This window comes from Astatotilapia calliptera, chromosome 9, assembly GCF_964374335.1.
Source record: "Astatotilapia calliptera chromosome 9, fAstCal68.1, whole genome shotgun sequence".
NCBI classification, from domain to species: Eukaryota; Metazoa; Chordata; class Actinopteri; order Cichliformes; family Cichlidae; genus Astatotilapia; species Astatotilapia calliptera.
This window is the reverse complement of record NC_137430.1, coordinates 6,042,499-6,060,601: the sequence shown is the minus strand read 5'-3', so window position 1 is coordinate 6,060,601 and position 18,103 is coordinate 6,042,499. Positions and strand designations below refer to the sequence as shown.

At 38.5% G+C, this 18,103-nt stretch overlaps 1 protein-coding gene across 1 annotated transcript in view; it reads left to right on the top strand.

The window, feature by feature from the left end:
• Positions 1-18,103, top strand: part of cubn (cubilin (intrinsic factor-cobalamin receptor)) — a 78,996-nt gene that overhangs the window by 5,445 nt on the left and 55,448 nt on the right. Inside the window, exons 7-22 of the mRNA XM_026180665.2 lie at positions 44-170; positions 396-564; positions 1,856-1,987; positions 3,745-3,840; positions 4,102-4,226; positions 6,069-6,261; positions 6,672-6,790; positions 6,998-7,232; positions 8,093-8,274; positions 8,580-8,742; positions 10,778-10,968; positions 12,303-12,459; positions 12,781-12,956; positions 14,172-14,337; positions 15,005-15,230; positions 16,844-16,974. Of these exons, the coding sequence (XP_026036450.2) occupies positions 44-170; positions 396-564; positions 1,856-1,987; positions 3,745-3,840; positions 4,102-4,226; positions 6,069-6,261; positions 6,672-6,790; positions 6,998-7,232; positions 8,093-8,274; positions 8,580-8,742; positions 10,778-10,968; positions 12,303-12,459; positions 12,781-12,956; positions 14,172-14,337; positions 15,005-15,230; positions 16,844-16,974 (2,588 nt within the window). The remainder of the gene's footprint in view (positions 1-43; positions 171-395; positions 565-1,855; positions 1,988-3,744; positions 3,841-4,101; positions 4,227-6,068; positions 6,262-6,671; positions 6,791-6,997; positions 7,233-8,092; positions 8,275-8,579; positions 8,743-10,777; positions 10,969-12,302; positions 12,460-12,780; positions 12,957-14,171; positions 14,338-15,004; positions 15,231-16,843; positions 16,975-18,103) is intronic.

The following is an 18,103-nucleotide window of genomic DNA, read 5'->3' as shown; positions in this document are numbered from 1 at the left end:
GAGAACACATACCCCATATGATCATGCTCCTCTTTGTATGCAGTTGCAGCTGTCCTCCAGAATGGCATGGGACTCTCTGTATGATGCGTTACGATGACTGCAGGAACGCAGGCAGTGACTTGTGTGTACATGGCTTATGCATTGATGCAGATCGAGTCATAGCTGGACAGGTAACTACTCGCTTACCCTAAGATATCTATCTATCTATCTATCTATCTATCTATCTATCTATCTATCTATCTATCTATCTATCTATCTATCTATCTATCTATCTATCTATCTATCTATCTATCTATCTATCTATCTATCTATCTATCTATCTATCTATCTATCTATCTATCTATCTATCAATCTGTTGTTGTTAAGTGTTCTCACTGACTTTTGCTAATTAACAGCCTAAATACCAGTGCATTTGTGAGAGTGGGTGGGAAGCTCCAGCTGGGAACCCAGCGTGTGTGGCTGATGTTGATGAATGTAACCTTCCCAACAAGCCTTGTTCAACCAACCCAGCTGTTCCTTGCTACAACACCCAGGGATCCTTCTATTGTGGAGCCTGTCCCTCTGGTAGTGCTTAATAACATAACAAGCCATAGTATAGCCAGTTCTAAATGAGCATTTGGAGACAGGAGAGACAATTGATGCTAAAACAATTAGTGTAACTCTTTGTTCAGAGCTTTAGCTTTTAATACTATTCTTTGCAGTGATGGCTTTATACCACACAAGTGTTAAGCACTAATTAAGCCATTTGATGTTTTTTTGTTGTTGTTGTCACTTACTATGGTTTATTTACAGTTGACACTTGTCAGGTTATTACAATCCTATATCAGAAATGGATGAATGGATGAAATGAAGACATTTTACTATTTCATGCAAAAATATGTAATTTGATGGCAGCAACACGTATCAAAAAGTTGAAACATTTTTACCACTGTGCAGCATTCCACTGTATTTTAACAACAGTTCATAAACTAATGGAAAATGGGAATAGCAGATACTGGACTGTTCTCTGGTTTGTGATTCTACCTGTCAAGAGGCCTAGATCTTCTTTGTTGGATTTTTTGTTTGTTTTGATGTATTGTTTGATTTAGCACAACAGAACAGTTTTCTACTTTAGCCAAGTCCATTGCAAATGAGCTTTGACTCAGAGAAGACGACTGCATTACAGGATTTCTTTTTTTGCATAACAGAGCTTTAACCTGCATCTATGGATGACACAGCAAACTGTGTTCACAGACATTTGTTTCTGAAAGTGTTCCCGATCTCATACAGTGATTCCTGTGACAGACTCACGCCTGTTTTTAATGCAGTAAAACGTGATTCCCTGAAGAACCTTTTTAGCTCTGTCCCTTGCACAAAGAGATTTTTCCAGAAATATTTTGATGATAACATGTAATGTAGATGATGAGATGTTCAAAATCTTCACAAATTTCAGTTCAAGAGCAATCTGAAAATTTTGCACAATTCATAGACACAGTTTTGTTTTGTTTTTTGGCAAAGTGGTGTGCCTCTGCCCAGCTTTACTTCTGAGAAACTCTGCCTGTACACAGTCATATGACATCCCAACTTTTATGAGTTATGTGCCATTAAATTCAGACTTAGTTAATATTTTTCATGAAGTAGTAAAATGTCTCAGTTAAACATTTAATATGTTTATTATGTGCTATTATCAGTAAAATGTATTTTTTATGAGATTTTTACGAGTAATTAGAAATGATGTTCCAAGATTTGTTTTAAAACTTGTAAAGTTAAATAGCATTTTGCATCTTGTGCTATCCCAGTTTGCTAATGAGTTGTTGAGATTTGTGCATATAAATAGATTTAAGATTTTTCCTCTCATTTTCTCTGACATGGTTAGGCTGGCAAGGAAATGGTTATAGCTGTCAGGATGTGGATGAATGTTTGACCAATAATGGCGGCTGCTCCACTACTCCAATGGTTCAGTGCTTGAACACCATGGGCTCTTTTCACTGCGGTCCCTGTCCTCCAGGTAACTCAGCAGAGAACAATACTGAATGTCACGCATATGTGCAGGAAGATTACCTATAGCTTCTACGGCTTGGCTCCACTTAATCCCTGAAATTGCTGGTGTACTTAACCCAAGTAAAAAGCTGCGCTTTTCAATAAAACATTTTGAATCACCACATAGCCTGACACCACCTGGTCCAAGATACTACATAACATACCATAGCACAAAGTACACAATACTGTAGCTGTGAGAGAAACATTTACAAGATATGTGGTGTAGAAAAAACTAATTTAGTTTCATTTTTAATGCAAAGTGCAATGGAACTCTGGATATTTAAACTAGTGATGTGTCGGTCGCGAACGAAATGGCTCTTAGAGCCGACTCTTTGAAGTAAACGACGCCAGCAGGCTCCTTATTGGCAGCCGTGGGTTGTTTTTTTGCTTTCTCTCTCTCTCTCGCACTTTCTTCCCCGCTTCACTCCGCGTGCGAGCCTTGTGCTTTGCGCTGGGAAGAGGGGGGAGTTAGTTACACTCACAGTAGCACAGGAACAGAGTGGAGGGAAAGAGAGAGAAAGAGAGCCAGGGACAACAACGTCACATTAGAAAGGTATAGTAATCATCCACAACTATTTTCAGTTGCGAATGATAAAGGATTCAGAAAGTTTATTCATGCAGGTCCATATGACAGAGAATATGCATGTTCTTTTTGTTTTCATATTTTTTCATATTTATATTTAATTGTGTTGTGGTTTGCAGTGTTTTGTGTTGTTTCACTTTAAATTTGTTTAAAAGGAAAAAGCTGAAAATTTAAATAGTTAAAAGTTGAAATGTAAATAGTTGATTTTGTATTATATGATTTAAATGGACTGATTCTTATATAGCGCTTTTCTACTCTCACGGAGTACTCAAAGCGCTCTATTTACTTATTACATTTTATGTGGAGTGAATAAATAAAAGTATATTTATGGTGGCCGCTAGAGACAAAGCAGTACAAACCCCAAAACACGTACAAAACACAACAGAAGTGCTCCAGGATGCTAGGGGCAGTGTTGAGCTTTTGTTACCTAGTGGCTACACAAGCCAGGAAGTACCAACGATTGGACTTGGTGTGTGGTAGTAACAGGTAAATGAACATTTTTTTAAATTATTTGACTATATATGAGTGCTTGTGTATAAATACACAAACAATACACATATGCTTTCATGCTTTCAATTGTGTAATTTAAGTGATCTAGTAGCTCTGCTTTCGAAGTTCAGTTAACGCTAGAAATGTGTTTTGGAGTTTGTACGTGCTTCGGGGTTTGTACGTGCAGGGGTCACTGTATATTTTTATATATAAGCATATATAAATAAAACCACGTCTTTTTACATTAGTAATTCCTTTTGTGCATAATTTTATATTGTTGTTAATAATAAATTAATTAAAGCAACAAAACAACCTGAAGAGCCGGTTGGGAGCCAAAAGAGCCGGCACTTTTTAGCGAGTCGAGCCGAAAGAGCCGGTTCTCTAAAAAGAGCCGGAAATCCCATCACTAATTTAAACTCTAATTCTTTAAAATGTAAATATTATAGCTGTGAAAAATTGTTTATTACTGCATGTTGAGTATCTGGCTGTAAAAACTCTTTGTAACTCTTGTCTGTTAAAAATAGAAATATTTTTGTTACTTAGTCAAATAGCTGGGTGACTGACTGTGGCTCATCAGATGTGAAAGCCACAGTCTGAGGGCACAAAGTGTCATTTGCACTGATAACTCACAGATAACTCCTCTGTTTTTGCAGGCTATGAAGGAGATGGGAAAGCATGCACACAGTCTAACATCTGTGATACTAACAATGGAGGCTGTTACCCATTAGCCACCTGCAGTTCCAGCCCTGGTAAGAAAAGACAAGAAAAAAGAAGCATGGGTTTATTGCTTTGTATGTCAACCAAATAAGAATGAAGCATGAGCAAATAATACCTACTTACTACTGAAAGAATGAAATAAGTACTATTTATTTCTTCTTTCTGTACTTCTTCCTGAAATTTTGCTCAATTAAGAGTTATGTATGCATCTGCTCATCTGATTCCCCAAACATCATCAGTAGTCACCAAGTCTGATCAAACCCCTTTCTATTCAAATCTCTTGCATCCACCAGGATCAAGTCTCCCAGTCTGTACCTGCCCACCAGGCTACATAGGCAATGGATATGGACCAACTGGTTGCACCCAAACCAGCAACATCTGTCAGACAAACAACCCCTGTGTCAATGGACAGTGTGTGGTGAGTGTGTGCATGCGCATGTGTACTGGAGTAAAAATTAGGAAAAGAATTCTGTCTGTAAACAACACTTCTGTGGAGTCTTATATGACTCCCTGTAGCTTCACTCCTCCTGTCATCCCCAAACCCCCCATCTCCATAGAGACTGTTTGCTCCCAGACCCTCAAAAACAAACCAAAAATCAGCAAAAAACAAATTAAGTAGAACATTTCATAATAAAAGAATATTGTAATAATGCCCTTAACTACACCTAACAGTAAATCAACTAAATGTGAACTATTTAACAGTAAGTTTCTCACTTCTAAGTTCCTGTTAGTAAATTGTTTCATAAATGATTAACATAGTCACTCTGCTTTGCCCAGACCTAGTTACAGCAGGATTAATATGTTAGTTCAAATGAATCATCAGGCGATCTCTGGGACTACTGGGGTCTGTTGGCTCCCTGGAGGCTGGAGAACTGCGGTTGCCTTTTTGGAGTATCTGGGTCTCTGCCTCAGTTGGTGGCGGTGGGTGACTGGGGTGTGCCTGGGCTGCTTGTGGTGGTGGGTTCAGTCTCCTGACTGGGTAGCATGACTCTTCTGGGGTCTGGGGGTCTGTGCCCTCTTTGGCTGCCTTGCCATGTAGGGTGGCTGGGGCCCTGAGACCCTGATCTCAGCTTGCACCAGGGTGGCTGGGCTCTAGCGGGGTTCTCTGGGACTCCCACCCCCTTGCCATGAGTGCCCAATCTATGGCCTCGCTTCTTCTCCTGCCGGGATGGGCATGCTGATATAGCCGAGATGTGTCTTGGAAAAGCAAAATATGTTTGGCACAACATGCATTCATATCATAATTCTGATTGCAGAAGCTGCCAGACAGGACAGGATTTAAATAAATAAATGAATCATGACCTTGAGTCTGAATCCTCAAAGCACATGCAGAGGAGAAGATGCAATCTTTCTCACTGGAAAATTTAAAAAGTGAAATAACTATTCTGGGTGATTTATCATCCATGGAGATGTTGAAAATGACAGTCTCAGCACTGCATTTTATTATACCCAGTTGGCTTCTTTCAAAACATAAATGATCCCATTCATTGTCCTAATCACACTCTGGATATTCACATATGGTATAGAAACTGAAACCCCTCTTTTGTCAGACCAGGTTCTGTTATTGATCAGGATTTATTTTTATAATAATAGACTATACAGCACTGCAGAATAAATTGTCTTTCTGAGAATGTAACTAAGTTTAAGGCAGTGATCTTGTTCAGGACCACATGCCACCACAGTGCAGAGCAGCTGCCTAAACTTTCATCGCACAGAGGTTGATTATTTTCTTAATAGCATTACGTCCTCTCTGGATACTGTGGCTCCTCTGAAAAAGGAGGCAACAAGTGAGAGATGCTCGACTGTCTAGTATTACTCACAAACACGCACCTTAAAACAGACAACCCATAATCTGGAGAGGAGAAGGTGTTGCACTTATTTAGAAAATCTTTGTTTAGCCTGGAAAACAGTTTTAAAAATATAAAAATAATAAATAGTATATAACAATAAATAAATTGAATCGATTTTGGAATAAGGCTGTGACATGACAAAACGTGTGAATGTTTTCCAGGTGCACTGTATTTTTGGTTCCTAGAGTTTTTAAAAGTAGAATGTGAGCCAGAGCCTTCAGATACCAGGCTCTAGCTCTATAGTGAAATAAAATGTACCACGAGCGATTTTTTTTAATTTTTTTTGATGTGTCATATTTATTTGAAATGTGTTTTTATATTTACTGAATGAATCTTTGAATGCCTAATAAATCCTTGATATGAAAACAAAGACAAATCCGTTTGCAAACATAAAACCTGTGCTACCACAGGACATCACCTCAAATCCTGGCTACATCTGCAACTGCAACTCTGGCTGGGAAGGCGTGAACTGTGACCAGAATATCAATGAATGCTCAAGCAATCCCTGTCAGAATGGAGGAACGTGTACCGATGGCATTAATGGTTTCACGTGTACTTGCACCACCCAGTGGACTGGCGAGTTCTGTCAGACTCCTCAGCAAGGTAATGGGAAGGATGGGCTGAGAGGGTGTGGATAAACTGAAAACAGATGAGGAGAGGAGAGTGAATGTGACACGGAGAGGAAAACCCCGGGAGCATAGAAAATAAGCTGCAAAGTGCAGAAATACAATTATTCATCATCTGTCTGTGGCCGAGTGACTCAATAATCACTTTATATTACAGAAATAGAACTAGAGTGGATTATTTTGTTTTTTATTATTACACAGATAAATCGTAGCTTTACGCTTCAAACTACGTTAACATGACTTGTCCTTTAAAATGGTGTGTGGTTAAAGCTTAAGAAACATGATCGCAAACCAGTAAAGATGATTTCAAACTTCAGCAGCATGCAAGCTAGCTTCTCTCCCAAGGACGATATCAAGGTTAAAAACCAGTGTGAATGTGTGTTGCAGTATGTGGAGGGTACCTGACTGGCCCTGCTGGTTCCTTCAGTTATCCTAACACCCCAGGTCACGATGAATATGATCACGAGGTCAGCTGTGCATGGGTGATCCACACTGATGCAAACAAGGTGTGTTCCTGTTCCTCTCAAATTGAAATTCTAGACAAAAAAAACTTTTTTTGTTTGTTTTGTTCTGTTTTATTTCGTATTTTCATGATTTGGGTTTGTGAGGTGGTAGTAAATATGGTGGTGCAATGAAATGTGTTAAATGCTTACACATCTTTGGCCCTTACTAATGTTTACTAATTAGTCATTTATTTCTGTCTTTTCTTCTAGATCCTGCGCATTACCTTTCCATTCTTTGATCTGGAGAACAGTGCCAACTGCAACTTTGACTTCCTTCAGATTCACGACGGGGAGAGTGCTTCAGCTTACATGATCGGAAAATACTGTGGCCAAAATAGCCCTGCAGAGCTCTTCAGCTCCCATAATTCTCTGTACTTTTGGTTTCGCTCTGACCACTCTGTCAGTGCCGGTGGCTTCACAGTTGCTTGGCAGTCTCAGGACCCAGGTCAGTACAGTTCAAGTGTTTTGGTTTTGAAATTTGAAATATTTTGAAGCTTGAAGCTGGAAAAAAAATTGGCATGAGGTTGCAATTGCAATTAAATGTGCCAACAAATGAAAAAACGAATTTATATATTTAAATAAATAAGTAACGATAACGAGCTCATTTCAGTAATGGCTAAGAACAGTGCAAATTTGTGGGTCATAAATGAGCAAAGTTGTTTGTGAGTGTTTTCGTTACACTTTTAATTAGTAGTTGATAACCAAAAGGCTAAGCACAGCATTTACATTCTGTGCTGTCTTTTAAAATGACATCCATATTGTAACTGAATGCCCATATGATGAAAAATGTATGTATGTGTCATATTTACATTACATCACCCCTCTTCTTGCAGTCCTTATCATTTCAAATAAATGAACGCACACAAAATTAGATTAGCTTTTTTCAGTGTCGTGACTTGTGTGCTGCAGGCCGTAGAAAATCATATTTATGTGATTCCTTTAAATTTTCTCCTAATAATATTTTGTGCTCTATAACTGAAATTCCAGTTGCAAAATTGACGCTATGCCTTTTTAGTAAATCCTGGCTGTAACTTTTTAAGACCCAGTGAGGTGTTTGATATGACACAGAGGGTTAATAGATCTGGTCCGTTACAGTTAGTAATGTCTCATTTATAATTTTGAGAGATCTTGGTTTCTATTACTGAGTTAGGCATGGGAGCTTGTGTTTTGTTTATTTGATCATACTTACATTTTATGACTCATATGCACATTGTGTGCAAATGAACAATGTTTTCCTGTTAAGTTAATAGAAAACAACAGTTGTATGAATAATTTTGATTTATTTAAATCCATTTCTAATCTCAGTGTGTGGAGAGGAACTAACTGCCCCCTATGGCAACATTAATTCACCTGGTTATCCTGGAAACTACCCACCTAGTCGGGACTGCTACTGGACAGTAACAGTGGACCCCGGCCTTCTCATTACCTTTGCATTCGGGACTCTAAGTCTTGAACATCATCCTAACTGCAACTTTGACTTTCTAGAGGTAAGAAATGGCACATTACCCACTTCACTTTGAAAGCATGTTTTTGTGTTGTGTGTCGATGTTTGCGGGGACAGTCCTCTTTTTGACCACTTTATCTCACTCAGACCTGACACATACCTATGTACTCTGTAAAGCGGGGTTAAATGCAGCCATACTGCTGAAATGAAAACAATGAAATTATTCCGTCTTACTCGTGTTTGCTACAGTTTGCTATTTTAGGAGGTAAGTGCATTGGCTGAAACTACTACTATGTTTTTCATCCTTACAGTTTTTCCTCTATTGTTTTGTGTCACCAAATGCTTTAGATTCGGGATGGCCTTCTATCTGAAGATCCAGTTTTAGGAAAGTACTGTAGTACTGCATCTCCACCCCCCATACAGACCACTGGCCCAGCAGCATGGATTCACTTCCACTCTGACTTCTCTGTCTCTGACCGAGGTTTCCACATTACATACACAACATCACCAAGTAAGAAACCAGTCATACTGAGTTTTGCTTGGTTAAGTGTATACAGTCATGGCCAAAATTATCGGCACCACTGGAATTTTTCCAGAAAATGCACCATTTCTTTGTTACAATATTGTTACAAGATTGTTACAATTACAAATGTTAGGTCACGGGTCTTCCAGCAGGACAATGACCCCAAATACACCTCTAAAAGCACCCAGAAATGGTAGAAGACAAAGCGGTGGGGAGTTCTAAAGTGGCCAGTAATGAGTCTGGATCTAAATATGACTGAACACTAATGGAGAGATCTCAAAATTGTTGTTGGGAGAAGGCGCCCTTCAAATCTCAGAAACCTTGAGCAGTTTGCAAAAGAAGAGTGGTCGAAAATTCCAGCTGAGGGGCGTAACCAGCTCGTTGATGGTTATAGAAAGCGATTGATTGCAGTTATCTTTTCCAAAGGGCATGCAATCGAATGTTGATTTGTCAACTTTGGCTTTTTCTTCTTTTTTTTGTGTTGATCCACTACACATAAAGGAAATAATCACGTGTATACCAAAGCATTTGTAATTTTAACAATTCTCTGGGAGAAATGGTACATTTTCTGGAAAAATTCCAGGGGTGCCGGTAATTTTGACCGTGACTGTAAGACAGATATATAGTTGTTTGTATTAAATGCTTTTCATTTAGCTTATGTAAACAGAGAAACAGTAAATTGTAGCCTGATGTTTGTCCCTAAGATCTTGAAGAAACTGTAAATATGCAGTGTTGGGAAGGTTACTTTTAAAATGTATTCCATTACAGAATACACGCCCCAAAATGTATTCTGTAACGTATTCCGTTACGTTACTCAATGACAGTAACGTATTCTGAATACTTTGGATTACTTAATATATTATGCTGTTTACAACAACGTGAATGTACTATTGCTGTGTGATTTATTACTATTACTGAAGGTCCGCGACTCCGAACTGTAGTAAAGGGACCTCTGACTAATACGGCGGGGTCCCTGTCGGCTCGTAGCCGAAAAATAGCTTTACTTTGTTGTGTGGGTCAACTTTTCTTGCGAGAGACAGAGAGAGGCGTTGAAAGACTGCTCCAACGGAACTTATTGTTTTCGGAGGAAAACACGAACACGGTGTACAGTCGAGTCTTAATAGCTTGGCTGAAGTGGTTATTATTATATTTACATGCTTCCAGCTCCCGTTTTTCCTCGATGACAGCTCGTACCTTTCCACTCCCCTTTTTCTCTCTCCCTCCTCGCGCTCACAGACCCATAACGTGCAACACGGACTACACTGCCCATGATGCTACAGCTTGTGGCCTTCATCAGGGTCATGAAGCCACAAGCCGAAACGCGTTGATCAATTACTAAAGTTGTTCATCTTTCCTTAAGTGTTGCTGGAGTTCCTGCATTGTGAATTCTTTCATCCTCTCCATGCACCTTGGAAGTTGGTGAAGTTGTGATGTATGCTCTCCTGCTGCCATCTCGTGTCCTTCATGCTGTAGTTCTGATCCATTTTTTTTTATTATATTTGGTCAAAATTATTTGTTTCATGTTAAGCTAAGTTGTAGCTAAAAGTGGAAAAATAATGGAACTTAAAATGAAATGAAATATTTTAGTGTAGAGGGAACAGTTCTGGACTGAGAAACATCCTTACAGTTGTACTTTTTAGGGGATTTGAGACGCATTACTCCCATGGGTTTTTTGGCCCCCTTAGTTTCATATTGCATTTGCGTACAGTTAAGGATGCCATCTTTTATGTGATCTGGACCTGTTTGAGAAAAAAACAATAAGGGTGATTTTCCTAACACTTTGTTTTGTATATCCTAAAAAAAATATTCAATGTTTTTGCATTTTTGTGTGCCTACAATTTGTACAGAGTTTGGATAAATGCTGTAATTGTCAGTTGTCATTGTTATCATTGTCATATTTATTAACAGTATTATCTGTGCAATGCAATCCTTGGATGCTTGGTTTGATTATTCCTAGCAGTGTCAATATCCTGCTTTGTGAATTGTGTTGTGCTTCTAACTCTTTGTGCGTGTTTTTTCTTAGGCGACCCTGGTTGCGGTGGAACATTCACTGACAGTGAGGGCGTCATTATTTCCCCCAACTGGCCCAACAACTATAACCACAACCGCCAGTGTATCTATTTGATCAGGTTGCCAGAAGGTGGGCAGGTGGCCCTCAACTTCACTCACATGGATCTTGAGAGTCACAGTGGCTGTGCTTTTGACTACGTGGAGGTAAGACCTATTTATGTCTCCCAGACAAATATTTTGTCCCTCCTTTTTTCAGAATTTTATATGTGGAAAGAAATCTCACCATACTTAACAAATGCAGTGATTTTTTTAGACACCATTTTGAGAAAATGATTGATAGCCACGATTAGCCTGGGAGCTTACTAATAATCCGACTTTTATTTACAAGTAAATCTGCACATACATGGTCTCTGTACTGGTCCATATGAACTTCAAATTATTTATTTAAATTCAGTTCAATTCAGTTTTATTTATACAGCACCAAATCACAACAACAGTCGCCTCAAGGCGCTTTATATTGTAAGGTACACCCTTCAATAATACATACAGAGAAAAACCCAACAATCAGAGGACCCCCTATGAGAAAGCACTGGGAAGGAAAAACTCCCCTTTTTTGTGTTGCCTGTCCTGTTTGGATCTTTAACCATCAGAATTGTTGTCTGAAGGCCAAGAAAGATGCCAAGCGGATTTACTTTACCAAGTGAATCATCATGGCCTTGCCATATTGGTCCATTTGATTGACCTTAATTATAATTATATTGTATTTATTTGATTTGATTTTTGGTTGTTACAGACGGGACAGACATTATTGGGGGATAGGACAGGTAGAAAGAATGAAAGAAAGAGAGGGAGAGAAAGAAAAATAGAGGGGAGAAGAGATGGTGAGAAAAGGGGGAGGAAAAAAAAGAAAAACAAACAAAACACCTTGATCACCTGTATGAAGATAAAAAAAAAACAAAAAAACAAAAAACAGGAAAAACTCCCTTTTAACAGGAAGAAACCTCTGGCAGAACCAGGCTCAGGGAGGGGCGGGGCCATCTCCCGCTAACGGTTGGGGTGAAAGAAAGAAGGCAGGATAAGAGACATGCTGTGCAAGAGAGACAGAGATTAATAACAACTATGATTCACTGCAGAGAGGTCTATTAACACATAGTGAGTGATGTGTGTCATGGGAAGCCCCCGGCAGTCTTCACCTATTGCATCATAACCAAGGGGGGGATTCAGGGTCACCTGGTCCAGCCCTAACTACATGCTTTAGCAAAAAGGAAAGTTTGAAGCCTAATCTTAAAAGTAGAGATAGTGTCTGTCTCCTGAATCCAAAGTGGAAGCTGGATTCAGCAGTTTGCACTGTGCAATTGCCAGTTACTGCAAAAGCTTGACTGCACTTCTTGCTGAAACATGTAAATGTGAAAAATACACAACAGATAAGAAATCAGGGTGGGGTAAATACTCTCTCACAACACCATTGCTCGACAGAGAGTTGTTATCAGATTAACATTCCAGCTTCTGTCCTCTTGTTCCACCTCCTTTTTTTTCAGGTCCGTGATGGGAGAACAGAGACTGATCCTCTAATAGGGAAGTACTGTGGAAACACCCCGCCAGCTCCTGTTCTCTCATCCTCAAACGTCCTGTGGATTCGCTTCAAGTCTGACAGCTCAGTCAGTCGAGCTGGATTTAGGGCTGTCTATACTGTTGGTAAGATTTGTAGTGTGATATGTTTTATATTTGATGACATTTTATGCTATTTTTGTTTAAGAATATTCACTTACATTTCTCTTAGTTGGCAGTTAGAATTAAAGCTGCAGGGATAATACTAATTTGCTTTCCTTGTTGTCTCATTAGTTAACAGAAAATATTTTACAGTGACATGAAAATCATTTTTTTGAAGTTTTTTTTAAAGCATAGATTTTATGCAGACTTGCTCAATCAAATATTTGTGTGTGTAATTATGTATATTTACGTTCCAACGTTAACTCCACTTGCCACTGACTAAACATTACCTCTCCCTCTCTCCAGCTTGTGGAGGTACTTTATCTGGGAGTGGGCAGTTTCACTCTCCCTACCACCCCAATGCATATCCCCATAATAAGGTCTGTGAATGGGTGATTAACCAGCCAGAGGGTTATGTGGTCACCCTTGACTTCCTGTCATTTGACGTTGAGGGAGGCTCCTGTCGATATGATTATGTTGAGGTAAATTAATTTTATATTAGTTCTCACAGTTACATATTTTAACAGTACTCTGAGTACGACACACAATAATCTCAAATAAAATAGAATAATAGCCTCATTATTTGTCCTCTTCTTCTTTATCTTCCTATTGTTCTTCTTCTTTTTTATTATTATGGTTATTTATATTATTTCACTGTGATTTAAACATTAAGGAAATGAAAATGTTGCAGACAATAAAAAGTGATAGATGAGTAACATTACTGATATTATTTTACATCAAATAAAACATATCCAGAGGAAACCACAAGAAACATTTTCATTCATTCACAAAACAAAAATATGAACAGATGAACATTTCAATAATTGCAATAATTATGAGGAAATCCTGGTTCAAATTCTGATTTATGGATTTGAAGGTGTGATTAATGTGATTAATGATTAACTGTTAAATACCTGGAATGGAATATAATCTAGGCTTAATAGGGATGACCTCTTAGGCTGTTTCTATGCTCACCGCGTCACTTTTGTTGTGGGTGTTGCATGACGATTTTCACATCAGTTCTTGTGTCATGGTGAGATGACGGTCCACCTGTGTACTGGAGCTTGTCCCTCAGGTTCTTACAATACATCAGGACCTGTTGCCTCCTGAATTCACACCTCACTTGGTTTAGTGTGAGGGACATGTTTAAGCGGGTGGAGGGGCAGCACATTGGGGAAGTTAGTGGAAGGGTGAAGACCTAAGTGGGCCATTCCTCTGGGGGCCCATGTGGGGTGTCGTTCTCCATTCTCCAGGTGTAGGTGGGTTTTTTTTGTTTAAATGATTTCAGATATGGGTTAAGGATTAGTGAGTGACCACATCTAACTCCATACATCAATACTTTGTGGTCTGCTGAGACTGCCTACTCCATTACACCATCTTACCTTAATTTCCTTTCTCAAGTTTTAAGTTCCAAAACAGCTGTATTTAACTTAAATGTTAAAAATTCACATCTGGTTACAGCTATCACATGTGTAAAGCTCAGTACCATAAATTGCTTTGAATAATTTTATGTTTTGTGGGTGGGTTTTTGTTTTGTTTTGTTTTTTTGGATATATGTGAGTAGTTCTCTCTGGTGGCACTGATGCAGTAATGCTTTTATATTTCACCTATAAATGTAACAGTGCTTGTGCGTTATTCATACTTGAACTCGTGGCAGTGGATCAGTTATATGAGCACATGCTTTGTCCTGTTTCTAGGTCAGGGATGGAGCCACGTCAAGCTCTCCTCTGCTGGGGACATTTTGTGGTGCTGAGATTCCCCCCAGGCTTCAGTCTACTCAGCGATCTATGTACATCAAATTCACCACTGACTCCTCTGTCAGCAACCACGGCTTTGAAGCAGCCTATGACTCTGCCATAGAGGGTGAGAGAAGTATCAATGTTTCTCATTGAGTACTCTTATAAGTGACAAATATAAGTGACAAATATTTTGCAGATCACCAGATATGATGGCAATTTGCTAAGCAGGTTTTCATCTCTTGGCTTTTGTAGGATTAGTTTTTTCTCAGTTTTTAAATTGATCTTTCTTAAAATGTATTGTTTGTTTTTTTGCTTAAAAAATGTATATTGTTTGTCTGGATGATATTTCTTTCCTTTTTGAAAAACCCCCCACTCAAAAACCCCACAAGAATTGACTGTGAGTAAACACAGATACTGACAGAAATGTGGAAATTTTGTAATCAAGTTCATTTACTGTAAATAAGATAAGATTTTATTAATTGTAATGTAAGCTCATGAATTTATTATAACCGAGTGTGTATTTGAAACTGCTGTTAACCAATTTAAGATAACTGATAAACTGACTTGTCCAGCATATGTATGTAAATACAGTCTGATATTTAGTAACAGCTAGCAGAAACCTTTAAACCTTTAAAGAAGGCACAGCAGCACACCTGCTCTTTTTAAACCTGCTTTTATTTTTATTTTTACATGACATTAAGTTCCAATTGTTTCAGACCTGTCTTTAAGCTTTGAAAGCTCAAGCTCAAAAGTCTGTTGATCTCTAATTTGTTTTTTTTTTCATATTCCAGGCTGTGGTGACACCTTGACCAGTCCTTCTGGCACCATTACAAGCCCTGGTCATCCCAGCAGCTACCCCCATGGTGCCAATTGCACCTGGTACATCAATGTTAGCCCAGGCAACCTGATTCGGCTGACATTTGAGTCATTCAACTTAGAGTACCATGCTAATTGTAACTTTGATTATCTGGAGGTCTACGACAACGGCACAGTGCAAACCGGAAACAAGATTGGAAGGTACACATGGACACCATGCACACACAACTGCACATATATGCACTCAACAACCACTTTGCATCAACATTTGTACACAAGTGTGCATGTTGATTTTATAATGATAATTATGATGATTGTATGATTCACACAGTTGCATATTTATACAGAAGAGGAATAAAATTATTAAAAATGTTAAAAGGTCATCTTGTCAAGCATATTCAACTAACTTGAGAACTCGCAAAAGTTGGTATTGGTCTTGGAAGTCATCCCAACTAAGCTAAATTGTTAGCTTCACAGTTAATTTAAAGAAGTAAGCCTGATTCATTCTTTGTTTTACATAGAGACAAATAAAAAGTCACAAAAAGGGGTACCATAAGTTGGGATGCTATGTAAAATGTGAATAAAAAGTTTTTTTGGGGGAAAAATCATTTTAGCAACAAAGGTCTGGGAAAGTTGCATGGTGGGACAGTCTCACCAGTATGGGTTGACTGAGTATAATGAAGAAAAAAAATGTATATAAAATACTGAGAGGCTTGTGTCAGTGGGAAAATTACTTCCCAAAACAATCTCAACCTTTTGTGCTTTAGTGTTATTCTAAATGCATGTCAGGCAGGAAAGGACCCAATCGCGGACTCAAACTCAAAGGAACAGCTTTATTGCTGAATAGCAAAACGATACAAAACTATACTGTTAAATGATAAACTGAACACACAGAGAGACACACAGGGAAACATAGCTGACACAAATTAACTAGACACACCGAACACGGGCACATGACTTTCACATTAAAACAGGAAGTGGGAGTGGAGGAGTGGCAGACTAGAGGGAGCGAGGGAACATGAGGGAGAGAGAGAAAGAGGGCAGACGTGATGGGCTGGGGAAACAGATAAACATGACGGAGTGAAACGAGGCACACGTACACGCATAAGCACAAACACAGAGAGGGAGACACAGAGGGCAAAGACATGGGGGAAATCCAATAAACAAATCTAAATCGAACCACCAGTAGAATAACTCTAGACTAACACAGAGGACCAAAACACAAATAATAATACAAAATGACAAAAACACAGAAAAAGGTAAACCGCTGGGTCACCAAACCAGGACTGTGACAATTCGACCCTTAAATCATTTTGTTCTCAACAAATTACCCTTTGTAGAAGAGAAGGAGGAGAATTCAAGGAAATCTTTGTATAAAAGGAAAGTAAAACAAGATTTTTGATGAATATATATTTCTTTCTTTTTCAGTAAAGGCCTCATGTTTTCAGTAACACAATGCCACAAAAATCAAAGTGAGGATGTCTTCTTCCAGAAGAATAATAATAATTTGTTATGAACTTTAATTTCAAAGGATGCTTTGTATGATTTGTCACTCCATGCATTGTTATGGATGTGTTGATTATCCAGCTACTATAACAATGCTGTTTTGTTTTGGTATTTTTATTTTACAGCTTTAAAAGAGGCTTGTTACTTTAAAATACTTTTTTTTATCCTGCTCATTCTGATTTGTAGAATGATGCAAACTACATTTAAGTTACAAAGCAATTAGGTTTGTAAAGGTTTGGATTGTTTTGTACATGCTGGTACAAGGTACAAGTATAAATTTGTCTACATGTTGCATTTTGTATGTGCAGGTACTGTGGTCGCTCAGTGCCTCCATCCATCACGAGTACTGACAACCAGCTGACCCTGCTATTTGTGTCTGACTCAAGTTTAAACACAGAAGGATTCTCTGCTAGCTATATCTCCATCAATGCCACCACAGGTACATGGTTATCTTTCCCAAAACAGAGCATAGAATTTTTAACACAGCTTTTCCAGACATCCTAGTTTTTATTGACATATTAAAAGTTTTGCAAACAAATGAAAAAATTTTTTTTCCCCACAATCAAAAACTACCAGGTTCAAAATTATTAGCTTCCTAATGCAAATTGTACCCTTTTTTGTTGGATAAGTGCCTAAAGTCTTTTGACACACATCTCTTGAGCAATCCCAGTCCATTTTTGTTTTTTTCACAAGGCCTCCAGTTTTATAGGCTTCTGCCATTGACCTGGGTCTTCAGTTCATCCCACAGATGTTTGTTTTTTTATTCACTTTGGTCTTCTGGAGGTGGTACGTTATGAATACCAATGTATGTTCTGGACCATTGTCATGTATCAAGATAAAGTGATGATGCAGGCTCAGTTTGGACATATCCTTGTTTCTTCTCGATTCCTTCCACCTTGAAGAGATTCCTAGATACACTGATAATACTCCTATCATTGTGTTTTACTGTGGGACGGGGGGTCTTTGGGAAGCACGCCTTTCCCTTCTTCCTTCAAAGAGCTAGTTGTTTGTCATCTAATCTAAGAACACACTTCTAGCATCTTTCTCCAGGTTTCCTGAGCATACTTCAGTCTGGCTTCAAGGTGTCTCTAAAACTGGACTTTTTCTTCATCTGCAACCCTGCAGTCCATTCCTGTGAAGAGTTCTACTCATTTCTTTATTTGAGACTACAATTCCTGACTTGGCCAAACCATTCATTGGTGTTCTGGAGTCTTTGAAATTGATTGCTGTCTATCTCTGCCAAGCTTGTTCTTTAGTTTACAGATGATACTTCCCCCTCCAGTTCTTGACACTTGAAATGCTGTGATAACTTTGTACATCTACTTCCTGCTTTGTGAGGGTTTGTGAAATAACTTCTGTAAGTGTAAAGTCTAAACTGATTTCTTGTGTTTTTTGGCAAAATATGTTTTGAAGTGACAGTTCAGCCCCTCCTCGTGATTTTACAAGCTTTAAGCATTAAAGAGTTGTACCACATCAGTGCTTTATGCAATGGCTCAATAAAAGTCAGTTTTTCAGTGGACTTTGAATCTGGACCCTGGTAATTTATTTTCTAAAATAATTCTGTTATT